General features: G+C 30.7%; 3 protein-coding genes across 7 annotated transcripts; 1 reads left to right on the top strand and 2 right to left on the bottom strand.

The window, feature by feature from the left end:
- Window positions 1-16: 16 nt before the first annotated feature.
- Deltacop (coatomer subunit delta) lies at window positions 17-3,093 on the bottom strand. The gene is made up of 8 exons (XM_076381482.1): window positions 2,961-3,093; window positions 2,734-2,773; window positions 2,030-2,253; window positions 1,562-1,950; window positions 1,313-1,483; window positions 929-1,242; window positions 536-852; window positions 17-461 (listed from the first exon to the last, which is right to left on the bottom strand). The coding sequence occupies exons 1-8, from the start codon at window positions 2,961-2,963 to the stop codon at window positions 372-374; spliced, it is 1,548 nt and encodes a 515-aa protein (XP_076237597.1). The 5' UTR covers window positions 2,964-3,093; the 3' UTR covers window positions 17-371.
- Window positions 3,094-3,149: 56 nt separating this feature from the next.
- Window positions 3,150-6,552, top strand: Mh (DNA-dependent metalloprotease SPRTN). Of its 5 annotated transcripts, none has more exons than XM_076380115.1 (7): window positions 3,150-3,219; window positions 3,663-3,855; window positions 4,102-4,244; window positions 4,309-4,469; window positions 4,546-4,654; window positions 4,741-4,860; window positions 4,937-6,552. In XM_076380115.1, the coding sequence occupies exons 3-7, from the start codon at window positions 4,143-4,145 to the stop codon at window positions 6,338-6,340; spliced, it is 1,896 nt and encodes a 631-aa protein (XP_076236230.1). In that variant the 5' UTR covers window positions 3,150-3,219; window positions 3,663-3,855; window positions 4,102-4,142; the 3' UTR covers window positions 6,341-6,552. The 5 variants fall into 5 exon arrangements, with proteins under 5 accessions (XP_076236230.1, XP_076236229.1, XP_076236228.1 ...); XM_076380114.1 differs by having other exon boundaries at window positions 4,080-4,244; XM_076380113.1 differs by lacking the exons at window positions 3,150-3,219; window positions 3,663-3,855 and having other exon boundaries at window positions 3,945-4,244.
- A 137-nt stretch (window positions 6,553-6,689) lies between these two features.
- LOC143180071 (uncharacterized) lies at window positions 6,690-12,947 on the bottom strand. The gene is made up of 22 exons (XM_076379596.1): window positions 12,943-12,947; window positions 12,598-12,850; window positions 12,203-12,448; window positions 11,975-12,133; window positions 11,719-11,861; window positions 11,469-11,616; window positions 11,202-11,386; window positions 10,799-11,118; window positions 10,552-10,727; window positions 10,267-10,484; window positions 9,968-10,187; window positions 9,683-9,884; window positions 9,384-9,600; window positions 9,157-9,314; window positions 8,938-9,080; window positions 8,735-8,868; window positions 8,533-8,659; window positions 8,280-8,462; window positions 7,889-8,218; window positions 7,564-7,819; window positions 7,165-7,444; window positions 6,690-7,023 (listed from the first exon to the last, which is right to left on the bottom strand). Exons 1-22 carry the CDS (start codon window positions 12,945-12,947, stop codon window positions 6,852-6,854), a joined length of 4,275 nt encoding a protein of 1,424 aa, XP_076235711.1. The 3' UTR covers window positions 6,690-6,851.
- Window positions 12,948-13,494: the final 547 nt, after the last annotated feature.

Raw genomic sequence — 13,494 nt, 5'->3', positions numbered from 1 at the left:
TTTCAAAAGGTTCAAGTAAAATTAATGCATTCAATTTTTATTCGTACGTTCGTAATATGTGTAACTCGTGAAGTATGAAAAAACTTTCAATGTTCTTTCTTTACCAATTATAAAATATCTTTGTACAGTTTTTCTTAATAGTTTGACATTAGGTATGTACTAAATAGAACTGCTTACAGGGTACCTCTTATAACATAAGTATACCTTTTACTGTGTACCCATGCATCCAACCATTAAAAAAAAAATAATGGTTGTGGAGCAATGAAATTATAACTTAGATGATAATTAAGTTAGAAATATTTTTCACTGAAATTCCAATGGACAGCGCTTCATTTTTTGTTCTTGTACACATTTTGCACAAATACATATACTTATACCACTTCGTAATTATCAGTAAAGAAAACTGTTTCTACTGAATACTTAACAGGACTTTCATCTTCTACGAGCAAAACTTCAGTTACCTGTACGAGATACGAAATTGTTTAATTTTATATTATAAAGACTTAAATACTAAAATATGTATTAATGCACATACCTTAATATTGGCATATGATGTCTTCGAGGAAAACGAAACATGAAGAGGAAAGAAATCAGAAGGAGTAGAAGAAGGTGCAGAGAACTCCATGGAACCTGACTTTGCACTCGCATCGACTATTGGTAAAGACCATACAAGTGTATTTCGTCGAGCTTCATGAGTATATTGCCCGTCGCATTCACTTACAATGGGATTGCAACCCATTGGCAATGGAATGTTTATCTGAACATCATTTAATTCAAGATCAACTTGTTCTAATTCGTATTCTATGTTCACGTCACATCCACCTTCTCCATTTTCAGAAGGCCAGCAGTTAACTGTTTCAAAATTATAGTTTTAAATTAAATATTTATAATAAAGAAGGTCGAAATTACCATTTTAAATTATGCTTACTTGAAATAGGTAGTGCTGTTTCATCTTGGGCTTGTAAACGCCATTTTAGTACTCCAACATCAGTATTTAATGGGAATGGTTTTGCAGGAATCTTTAAACCTATTTGACCACGTGATCTAAACAATTCTTTATCTACATTAGGATGCGTTTGTAATTGAATTCCTCTTGAATCTCTATTTTCTAACTGTACACGAATTCGACCCCATTTCTCCTCTGAAATGTGTAATGTGACCAAACCGTGTAATTCAAAGTGTTGCAAGCCACCGTCCCGACCAATTCGTACATTAAGTCGTTCTTCCTGTCGCAAGTGAACACTGAAAATGGAAAAAGTATTCGTATGAACTGCATAAATAATATGAATTCAGGAAGCAAATTAGTTCTTACGGTTCTGTGTTGATTATCTGTGGTGCAATCGATGTAGGTTTTGCACCAGATGCAGGTAAAGGTGTAGACACAACATTTTCTCCTTCTTCCTTCAACTGGTCAACGAAAGAATCAACATCACGAGATTTTCCTCCTAGTTTCATTGCACCTGGACCAGCATTAGCTGATTTTCTGTGCAAACAATGCAAGTATTTGAATAATATGTACAATAATGAATTAATATTATATCTATATAATATTATTTCTTACTGTGTTGGAGTGTAGGAAGGTCTGGCTGGTTCTGGTACAAAGTTAGCAGTGTCTCCTACAGTTGGAGTTGGCATGAAGTTACTAAGATTTCCATAAGAATTACCAAATCCAGGATTCTTTAGGCCACTCTTTTTATTTGCTTCCATTCTCAACCTCTGTAATTCTTTCGCTTTCTCACGCATTTTATTTCTGGCTTCTCGTTCTTGAGTCATCCTCACTGCTTGATAAACTTTCTCTTCATGAGAATCCATTTCCACAAACGTTCTAATTTGTGCTAAATTAACACTTTCTCTATACCCCAATGCAACTATTTCATCAAATGCAAATATCAAATTGAATGCATTTTCAGCTATTTCAAGTTCATCCATTGAATTACAATACTCTGGTATCTGTAAGTTTATTGTATAGAATTATTAATTGAATTCATTTTGAATACTTCACACTTTCATACTTAAGCGAAATACTTACAACTCTTGCAAACAGCCTCAATGTTTCTAAATCCTCTAATATATTACTAGCTTTTGTGGTAATTAGTAACATGTAGACCTTTTCCAATGGTTGGTAAACATATCTCACAGACTCTGTCTCCACAAATGTATGCTGTTTACCAGAACTCATTAACTTTGGAAACGCAGCAAGTAAGCCTTCTATTCTGGCTTTTGTCATCTCCACGAATTGGCGAGAAATGATAGCTGAAAATTTGAAACATTATAATAGAAATGTTATAATGCCAAAAATATAAAACAGCCAAACTTCCACTAAGCACAAACAATTGATATAGTATTACATATATCATATAGAGTTTTAATAAAGAAATATAAAAGCCTCCATTAAGAAAATTAACAAAATATATAAAATATCTAAAAGTACTATTTATAAAAAAGAGTCAATGTCTGCTTTATGCAAATAATAAAATAAAACGTATTAAATAAAAGTATAAAGATCCCCTTTGAAAATGAGTAATACATTTGACGCAGGAAATACTTCACAATTTAAGCTCCAAAGTATAAGACTTCGCACACATTAACTTATAGATAAATATATTAACTAAATGAAGACGTGATCAACATTTGACAATTAGAAATAGGATCGTGTGAACATGCACTCAGGGACACAAGTATAGCTCACACATACACAAACAGGTGCGGCCGAAAATTCCAAGCTTTACTTACTTTTGCCTGCTTTAGTGCAGACCGCCGCGGCGATAAGTACCTGAAACAATAGCAAATAAATATGTTGCGTGATCATTCGTAATTTATCATTTATTTCTGTGCAGAAGAAGCACGAGCGGCGGATTGACATCTGTGGCAAGTGCATAGACACGGTCTTGCCGTGAAATAGCTCTCGGGATTCGCGTGTAATGACAATCGCTTAATTTCAACGGTATGCGTATGCTCACCATTTCGATGAATTATTTTGATACGTTACGCGCTGCACGATTAACCTAATACAATTTTTATATAAGCCAATCTTTCATCCACATCATATATACAAATACGAGGGCACAAGCAGAGGGCGTGCTGTGCTGACGTGTGGCATGACGAAAGATATAAAGCCATGAATTATGTAACTCTAAAGTGCGGAATCGGGACACTGATATTTTCGATACTATTCGATTAAAATTTAGGTTTAACGATAAAGAGCAAATGGAATCAAAGGTATTCGTATTATGATGAAAATGTAATGATAAACACTATTGATAAAGATTATTTGAAATTATTTAGGTCTGTTAGTAATTTGTGTTAAAATTAGTTCTATGTTTTGTGGCGAAATTTTGGGAATTTGAGTAGAAGTGGTTGGTGCTCATGGAACAATTTTCAAAATCGGAAAGATTCTAAAATTTTTATTAAGTTTTAACGAACTAATTTTATTAGTACAACAGCGTGTTATCACTTGAACAGGATATTTATTAATTGAAATAGATTTTTCGAATACGTCAAAAATTTATCTCTAGTCTCCAAAGGCTTCTATGCAGTTGATCTGAAGTATAAAAAGAAAATTCATAAAAAGCTGAAACAGATAAAAAATAGCTTAAATAAACTAAACTTTCTTCTTACCAGGTCATCATATAACATATTTGAATAATGTATCTTTCATTTAGCAGTTTACAATTTCGCGCCAGATTTACATGTCAATATTACTAAATGGCGACTGAAGCTATGTTCACGTGATAATTGAAATCTAGAGATATATGGAACTAGAGAATTTTTTTGTTAGCAAAAGTTAGTGACTGTGGAGCACTTGTGAGAATCAGTTATTTTGTGATCGTCGTAACTGGTCGTAACCCTCTAATGGTAAGTTATCAAACCATATTTGCATGCATGACATTGACCCACCTGGATTTAAATGTCCATACTGGTCCATACCAAGTGGTCCACGCCAGTTGACGCGTGAATTTGAGTTATTGAAAATAATTTCGGGACGTGTTTATTAGTATTCTTTTACGCAGTATAGATTATTTAATTAACAATTAGCATATTTATATTATATTTTCACGTTCGCTATACTTTGAAATTAGGTACTTTTTTTTCTAATGTCAGTGTTGGAAAATCAAAGGAAGAGTCGTTAGTACTTGTAAATTATGATAAAGTCACAAGCATCTCGCGATTTTGAACTAGCCCATGAATTACATCAGCAAGAAAATTGTTTTGGATTAACAGAAAATGCAATTTTACCAAAAAATGTAAGTTTTTTTACTGAAACTTATTACTGTCAAAAATGTCATTTATTAATAAAAATATTTTTAGAGGGGTAAAGAAAATTATAAGCCAAGAACGTTAGTTGATCAAACTTTGGAACTAATTGATCCAACTCCTAACATTTACACATTGTTTGTGCAATTTAATGAACGCTTCTTTTGGAATGTTTTATTGCCTGTAGAAGTTAAATGGAGTAGTAGAATGACCAGGTAAAACATATTTCTAAAACTTTTGAATTACTTAAAATTCTTACATATAATTAATTTCATTGTTTATGGGATACAGTTGTGCTGGTGTTTGTACTTTTCATCCTAGAAACAAACAATGTGTAATTTCACTTAGTGCTCCATTGTTGAAGCTTAGGCCACGGAAAGATCTTGTAGAAACCTTACTGGTAAACTTCTAGTACTGTATATTTTACTTTTACTAATAATGCACTTTGTACATATATTTTTATAATTTTTGTAATTTGTGCTACAGCATGAAATGATACATGGATATCTTTTCCTTACAAACAATAATCGTGACAGAGATGGACATGGCCCAGAGTTTTGTAAACATATGGACAGAATAAATAAAGCAGCTGGGACAAGGATAACAGTAAGCATCTAGAATAAAATAAACCATTGAATGTAATCCTAACATTATATATCTAATAAAAATAACCTTTTTGTAGATATATCATAGTTTTCATGATGAAGTTAAACTATATCAACAACATTGGTGGAGATGCAACGGCCCTTGCCAGAAAAGAGCTCCATATTTTGGAACAGTACGTAGAGCCATGAATCGTGCACCAGGTCCAACTGACTTTTGGTGGAAGGAACATCAGCAAAATTGTGGAGGTCAGTTTATTAAAATTAAAGAACCAGAGAATTTCAAAGCAAGGGGTTCAAAAAATAAAGAAAAACAAAAACCTGTTGCAAAAAATAATCGTTCAACAAATAATATGTTTAATTGGTTGAAAAAGCCTACTGCTACTGCTACTACTACGGTTACTATACCAAAATTTACTTCTACTCCTAAGAATACTAATACTCAGAATTCATTGACCACTTTCAAAAAACTTGGGAATAGTACAAACAATGTGCATGGCTGGGGCACAGCCGGTCCAAATGGTTCAAACAATTCACAGAAGACTACTACTTCTGTTTCTAATACACCTAAATTTTCGTCTTCTGGTATTCTTGGTGGTTCTAATATTGGGTATAGCAATTTATTGACTAAGTTTGATAGTAATAGTAAAAAACACGAGTCAAATACAAATATTAAAAAGTCTGGAGGAAGAATAGATACATTCATTAGTCCAAAGGCTAAAAAACCAAGTGTTAATAAGAACCAATCATCAAATGAGGTAGACATCAAACTTGTAGAGTGTCCAATATGTAGCAATTTCGTATCAAATGAGGAGATAAATAAACATGTGGATTCTTGTTTAATAACAGCAAACAAAGAAACAACTGCCATTGTTAATTCTACTACATCACAGGCAAAAACAGATAATTCACTGGCACAAAAAAGAAAAATTGATACGATTACATTTGTCAATAAACAACCAAAATTAGACACTTCAGAAAATACAAAAATGACAAATTGCCCAGTTTGTCATAAAACTTTGGAACTTAAAGATATTAATGAACATCTTGATAAATGTTTACTGGATACAAGCAAACAAGATAATGATTTGACTGATATATTAGATGATAGAAATTATAAAAATGACACTATAAATGAAAGTGTAATTTCTTTAAATAGTACATCAAGTGATAGTTCAAGCTCTTCTTTAATTAATGAAGACGCGAAAGACGAAAATAAGACTGAAACTGCCTCTCATAAATGTTTAGTTTGTAATGTGCTTATTCCTCCTGAAGTATCGTTAAACGACCATCTGGAGGACTGTATCGGGAGTGTTTTTAATGACGATTCATCATTATCAAATTGTGATGACATACAAATGTCAGAGACGATCTCAGATATATCATTCGATCATAGTGATAAATATCCTTGCCCAGTTTGCATGCAATTAGTTTCAGAATCTTCAATGAATCAACACTTAGATGTGTGTCTTAAAAACTCGTGACTATAATGAAAATTCTATTCCACATATTATTTAAAAAAAAACTATAAAAAATGTGGAAAACGTTACAGAAAAATATAAACAGTTACAGTATTTATTAAAGCAATAAAATTTCAGTTACTTTAACTTAAATGAAATACAGTGCCATTTCATATTTATTTCTATGTAACTTTATATTGGGAAAAGTCAATAAATAATTATTTTCATGGTGTAAATACAGAATGAAAATTGATTAAACACTTGTTAGAAATATATAACCCACTAGAATTATGAATTCGTACATAAAATCAGTATATTCCAAAATAACAAATTTTCAATTTTTTTTTACAATATCTACAAATTTTTTCAAGTTATAATTTTATATTTCTTAAAAATAAATACTATTTCTAAATACATCACACACTATACAACATCTTAGTCGTGTTGGTGTATAATTAGAAGTAGTAAAATATACATTATTTAGAATAAAATAATGTTCGTGTATTAAATCAATTTTGTTTATAAATATAAGACATTATAATTTTTCATATAAATTATCCGTATTGGGAAAGCGCAGCGCACAAATACCACAACTGAATTCCAGCAAATATGTTGGGAAAAATAAAAGAATTTGTTCTTGGGTCCAATGCATGTATAAATAGAGATTAGGAACTATTACATCAATAGCATTCTTGTCTAATCTTACCCTGAAACATAATAATATTTAATTAAATTATCATAATCTCAAAATATGATAAATAAACATGCACAAGAGAGAAAAATAATAAAATTTGTCAAAAAACAAATGATATCATTATCATGAAAATATCAATTTAATTATTAATTACTTTTTCGAACCCAAAGTATGGAATATAAAACTTTGTGGCAGTGGAATATAAATTGTATTATTATACAACATTCCTCCAGTTTGATTCGGTAGAATTCGTACAGTGTCCATTTCATCGTATACATTGACGTTAACGCCATATAAATCATTTCGGGCTGTTAAAGCATAATTTGGATTCTCATTGTAACACTGCCCAAGCAACAGAACTTCACGTTTGTTGCGGAATGAATAATTTACGTTGTTAATCGACCTTATATCGTCGGGCGTCACGACACACGTGCCTAAATTTGGAAGTGATTAAGACAGGTAAGGTACTGTAATCAGATAGAATCAGTTCTGCAGGTAGAAATAATGAACTATCTCTTTTAAGTAGATATTACAGAGCTGCACACTGACTTACCAAAAAATGTTTTCATAATTGAAAAGTCCATATACTTATGAATTCTGGTTCTTGTTAAAAAGTAATCGATAAAATTGTAATTGTATTCAATAACTACAGTATCATTGTTCAGCGATAATTCACCAGTATCCGAATCCTTTGGAAATACTGCAGTGACTGTAAATTCCTTGGCAGTAGAATCAGCACTACTATTTCCGCCGATTAAATCATAGAAAGCTCGGAATTTCCAGGCTAGTCTCATTAAATTTGCAGGAATCTAAACATAATTATATGGATAATATTACAATATGTTCTTCTTATATCTAGAATCTATTAAGAAACTTACGTTCTCATGCTCTGCAATAATTTGATATTTTCTTAGAGTCGATAATTCTCTGGAAACTTCATAACATGCATCAGAAAATGGAACAGTATGTTTCCCTTCAGATAGTTCTCGGCATTCTTTGTAAGGCCATTTTGCTTCTTTTGCTTCTTCCAATTGAGCTTCACTAATTTCACCAAGTAAATGTAACGTGACTGAAGAACCGCTGCATTTACCTTTTGCAGTATCAGAAAATCCCCAAATGGCATTTAATGTGATTCTAGCAGGATCACTTGGTTTAGTGCTTAAAAAGTCCCATTCCCAAGGTATCTCTTTCTCCATTTCCAAACAGAACTGCATAACAAAGATTCAGTTATTTTATGCTTTTACTTATGTGAAAAAATATGTAACTTACTTTGAGAACTTGTTCATCTGGTACAATTTTTGTTGCTTTAATTTTAACTGTATCAGATATCCAACTGGTAATTTCATAAAGTGCAGCTAAATTCCACTGTTGAAGAATTTCTGATGAATCGACATTGCGACGTATTAAAGAGAACATATGATGATTCGGACCTCTGACATATTCAAATCTTACCTAATAATCATGTTTAATAAAAGATTTATAGATTATGCTACAGATATACAAGAAATATTGATATACTAACTTGAGTTCGAGTTGTATCAATGGTACTAATATAAGCAGCTAAACCACAGCTACCTTTTGGTGGTACATATGTACAGTAATCTAAGAAATGAAGTGCTGTAAAAGCAAACTGCAGACCCGGCCAAATTCTATGACAATTAGAAAATATGATGTGATTATTAATCATTTTTATCATTTTTATCACGTTTTAAGGCTTGACTTACGGATAGTTAGCTTGATGGGAAGACAAGACATCGCGAATTAATTTTTCACGTGATATTGCATTTTCGCAATCAAAAAGTTTCACATATATTTGACCTCCTAATTCTGCTAATTCGGTTTGAAATATATTTATATCCTGCGAGGAAGGGAAATTGAAAATAATTAAATTGAAAATAATCAGAAGATGCATCGATGCATTACTTACATTTGGCTTATATGTTGGTGATTTTGTGACTATGTTTAATCGTGAACAAGTAGGGCAAAAGTAATTTAATTTCGATTTAATATTCGCACCTACTATATTAGTGGTTGTTCGAACATGAGCTGTAATTCCCATTTTAAGATTTTCTACAAGAATGCATTATTATAATTTAATACATTCTAAAATCTGTTACTGAAATTTATTAATGAAAATTATTAATACCTCCTGGAGTGTTATATGAAATGAAAAGACGATCTTCAAATCCAAGTGTAATATTAATTGGGAGATATCCATGAATGGAATGTGCTTTTTCTGCAGTATGCCAAACATCGATCAAGGGATTATAATTCTCAATTATTTCTGATCGATGAATAGATGTCCTAAAACAAATTAGTTTATAATATAAGATATTCTAAAAAGAAGCAAAAATGTAATCAATTCTTTTATACCGTAAAATAACATGATTATTACGGCCAACTGAAACACGTGTAAAATTTCCTCTCATTGAGAATAACGATGTTGTAGTGACTGCAAGTCTTGCATTGGCTCCTAGATCTGTGACTTGCACAGATTCTATTGTTAATGGTACATTAATACGTTGTTGGTTCACATGGAATTCCATGTTCTGATACATATGATATACATTTTGAGGTAAAGATGACAAATCTAAAAAAGTAATTTAACTAGACAATGTAACAAAATCGTGTGGCTTTTCTATAAATGTTTCTTCAAGTATTAATAATCTTACATTTAACTCCTTTATTGATAGTTGTTTCATTCAAATGAAGACATAAAACTGTTTTCTCTTGAATGCGTGCGATTACTTCTAAATGTACAGGTGCGTTTTCTCTTTGATCTAACTTGAATTGGTTTAAAATGTCCTTTACCTGTGTTGGACCCTCCAGATAAGTTGATAATAATTGTAAGACACCTTCAGCCTTAATATACAACTGCACATTTAAAAAATCGGAGAATATTAGTGTATTATTGTATAAACAGTTTTTAATGGAAAAATAATAAGTGTAAAACTTACAGATACATGATTAATATTGTTCCCACTTCCATAAGTATTTAATGTTACATGCAACACCTCGGGAATATTTGTCAGAGGATTAGCGATGACAGTACCATGTATCAAAGCACCAAATTTTCTATATGTATCTTGGTAATCAAACACATAATTACCAGTAAGTATATATTGAGTTTTTGATGGTTGACGAAGCACTCGCGTAAATTGAGCAGCTATAGCACCTCTATAATTAGAAACATATTTTAAAACTAATACAACACAGTATTCGATAATTTTATAAATGAAGCGATATCTATACATACATATGGACATAACAGGGGTATGTAGTACGTTCCATAGATTTTAAAGTAGTATAAAAATAGTTATATAAATGTTGACTGGGTTCACTTTGCATGTACCAATATAATGATATTAATCTACTTGGTGTAGGACTAGAAACAATAAGTAACGTTAATGCAGCTACTCTCATTTCTAAGTGTTCCGTTCTATTCACTAAAATTGGCCAATAGACTGGATATATCTACAATCAGAATCAGGGAATAATATCTAATAATTGTTTGCATTATATTAAGTTTTTTATTACTCACAACATCGGGTCTTAGAGGAGCAGTAGGAAGTGATGCCCAAGCAGCAAGAACACGAAAATGTCGTGATTCTGCATTACTACCACTTGCGATAGGTTCTAGAAATTCAACCACTCTTCCTAATTGTATGTTTGCTAATCCCTCTAGCCAAACCATTTTCTTCTCATACTGTTTCGTTTCTATAAGTTTATATATTAATATTACATGATAATTCAATAAAATGAAAAATGTATGATTAAATAATTCTTACCTGTGAACTTATCAAGGTACAAACGTACGTAATCATCTAACATCTCATATGGACAATATAATAAACACGTTTTATAAATCAATGTACCATATGTAAGAATAGCAGTATTTTGAACTTCGATAGAAATTTTCTCTGGCAAGTTCAGAAATACTTGGAGATTTACTAATAATTGAACGTCTGGTTTTCGTATATGGAATGGTAACTGAGTGAGAAGTTGAATCGCGGACATATCTGATACTTTTTTATCTTGGATTAATTCTAGTATGAACAATGCAGCTTCTTTTGTTCCAATTTGAGGTAAAGCTTCGAGAAACATATTCCTATAATAATATACAAATTCAATGATTATTCTCTTGCATAAATTAGTAGCATGTACTTTAAAAATTACAAAACATCTGAGCACCTTATGGTTTCTTCCTTGTAACTTGTTCCTGAAATTTTATTGTATGCTGTACGTAAATCAGCAACATCTAACATTTCAAGATAATAAAATAAAACAGAAATTGTTGTATTGTGTAAATTATCAGTCTCGGTATCTAAGCCAGGATTTTCCAATCTTTGACTCAATCTATCTAATAGAGATCCTATCTGTAACATATATGTACATGTATAAAATATAATTTATCAATTAAATATTATAGCTAAAATTAAAGTATTAAATGTAACTTACAGATCTAAATATAGAACGTTTATCAGGAATACCTCTGCCTTGGGTAAGATCAGCATCTGGGAGTTCATGTTGCAGAACTTTAGGGTATAAATCTTTAGTTGGTATTTTATTTATAATATCTTTTACAGAAATTAATTTAAACATTTGTCTGCAATAAAAATTAGATAAAAAAGTGTTAGATATAGAAATTCTTTTTATTGTTTTACTTAAATTGTTACAGAATGAATAAATTCTACTTTTCTAAACATACCTCGTAAAATGAAACTGTGCTTCTCCAAAACTTTGAAAAGGTTGAACATATATGCCTCCAGTTGCATTGATAAATAATATTTCATTCAAGGTTTCTGTTACTTTAACTCTATATAATCTTTCACTGGATTTCAATATTGGATTCTAAGTACACATAAAATATATGTTGCACATCATTTTAACCAATTTTATACCATTCATATATTCTCTTTTATATAATCAATAATTTATTCTTTTATGCAGAAATATATACGTACTTGATCATTAGTAGGGCACAACATTTTGGGAACATTTGACCATGCATAGTTAGGATGACCAATACATGTTCGAGGATCTAAAAATTTTCTTATCACCCACTCATTTTCTTCTTCAAGATTAATGACGTATTCAATATTACACTGACCATAATGATTTCTCTATAACATAAATATAAATTTACAGTAATATTAAAGCTACAAGCAGATTCTTTCATAATGATCACTCACTTCAAGTGAATGGAATGCAGTTTCCTTTCCTACACCAACAAGATCTAATTGTAAAACTCCTGCAATACTTCTTTTTATATTTGTAGACCAAGCAGAAGTAGCTTCTATACTAAAATTTTCAATCAGACCATTTTTATATGTAACTTGAAATGGTTTCAAAAGTTCATCTATATCATTAGGGATATCATGATCTTCTCCTTTTTCTTCTATTTTTCCATTCCATATAGTCATCTTCAATGATTCTAACTGTAGAAAAGTATGAAATATATATTATAATACAGTATGCTAGGAATCAATGTTAAAAATAGTTTTGAATGTTGATAGAAGCAAACAAAATTTCTTCATCTTTATTTTCTATGTTCTAATATTGCTTTGATATTGTAAAATAGATATACCTTCATTGTTGTTACATTTTGTTCTGCTTGAATTACAAGTTTTCCATGAAAACCCCATGACGATGAGGCACCAGATGGCAACAAAACACCAGTACTTGACAATGCACTATAAGAATACGTATATTCTTTTCCTGATTGAAATATACAGTGTGCAACATTATTGTTATTCAATAAAAAACATACAAGTACAATCTTTGCCAACTTATATATCAGTGTTTGTAACATGCGATTGCTATCTGTAAAAAAAAGTTTCCTTTAGTCAATATGTAAATAGAATATGTCAAGCTTGACCAATTTAATCTCATTATCTCATTATGATTGTTAAGTCAATCTGTTTTCAATGACATCATCTTTAAAAAGAATTCTATAAATTATGTTGTCTCTATTCATTTATAGTTATATTATAGCAATTATATAATAAATTTTACATGATATCTAACATACATAATTGTAAGTGTTTATTTTTTATAACACTAAACATACTCTTAAAATATTTTAATTATTTAAAATTAATATATGTTCAACATTACTACTTAATAAATGTTTAGTTATATGATTTAATAGAAAATTTGTTTAAAATTATAAATAAAAGTGCTTATTCTATACCTGTGAATCTCATGGTGTGTAATAGTAGCTTAACAAAAGTGAACTGAGTTCATAAAAGTCAAGAGATGACCCTTACTGTCCCTATCTCTGTGACCCATGAACACGTCCTCACCATCTGTGTGAGTAAAACTTATCTCCTCTCTAAATTATCTTCAATCGTATAAATTAGACTATTACGTTTTCTCTGTATATTTTTATGTAATATATGAAGCATAAGATAGCTTTCTTTTTCTTTAAAATTATCATTCCTAAATATTATACATTCTCTGAGAATAACTTCATAATAAATTA

Source organism: Calliopsis andreniformis, chromosome 6 (assembly GCF_051401765.1).
Source record: "Calliopsis andreniformis isolate RMS-2024a chromosome 6, iyCalAndr_principal, whole genome shotgun sequence".
NCBI classification, from domain to species: Eukaryota; Metazoa; Arthropoda; class Insecta; order Hymenoptera; family Andrenidae; genus Calliopsis; species Calliopsis andreniformis.
Note: the sequence above shows the minus strand (reverse complement) of the source record. Positions and strands in the feature narration are given on the sequence as shown.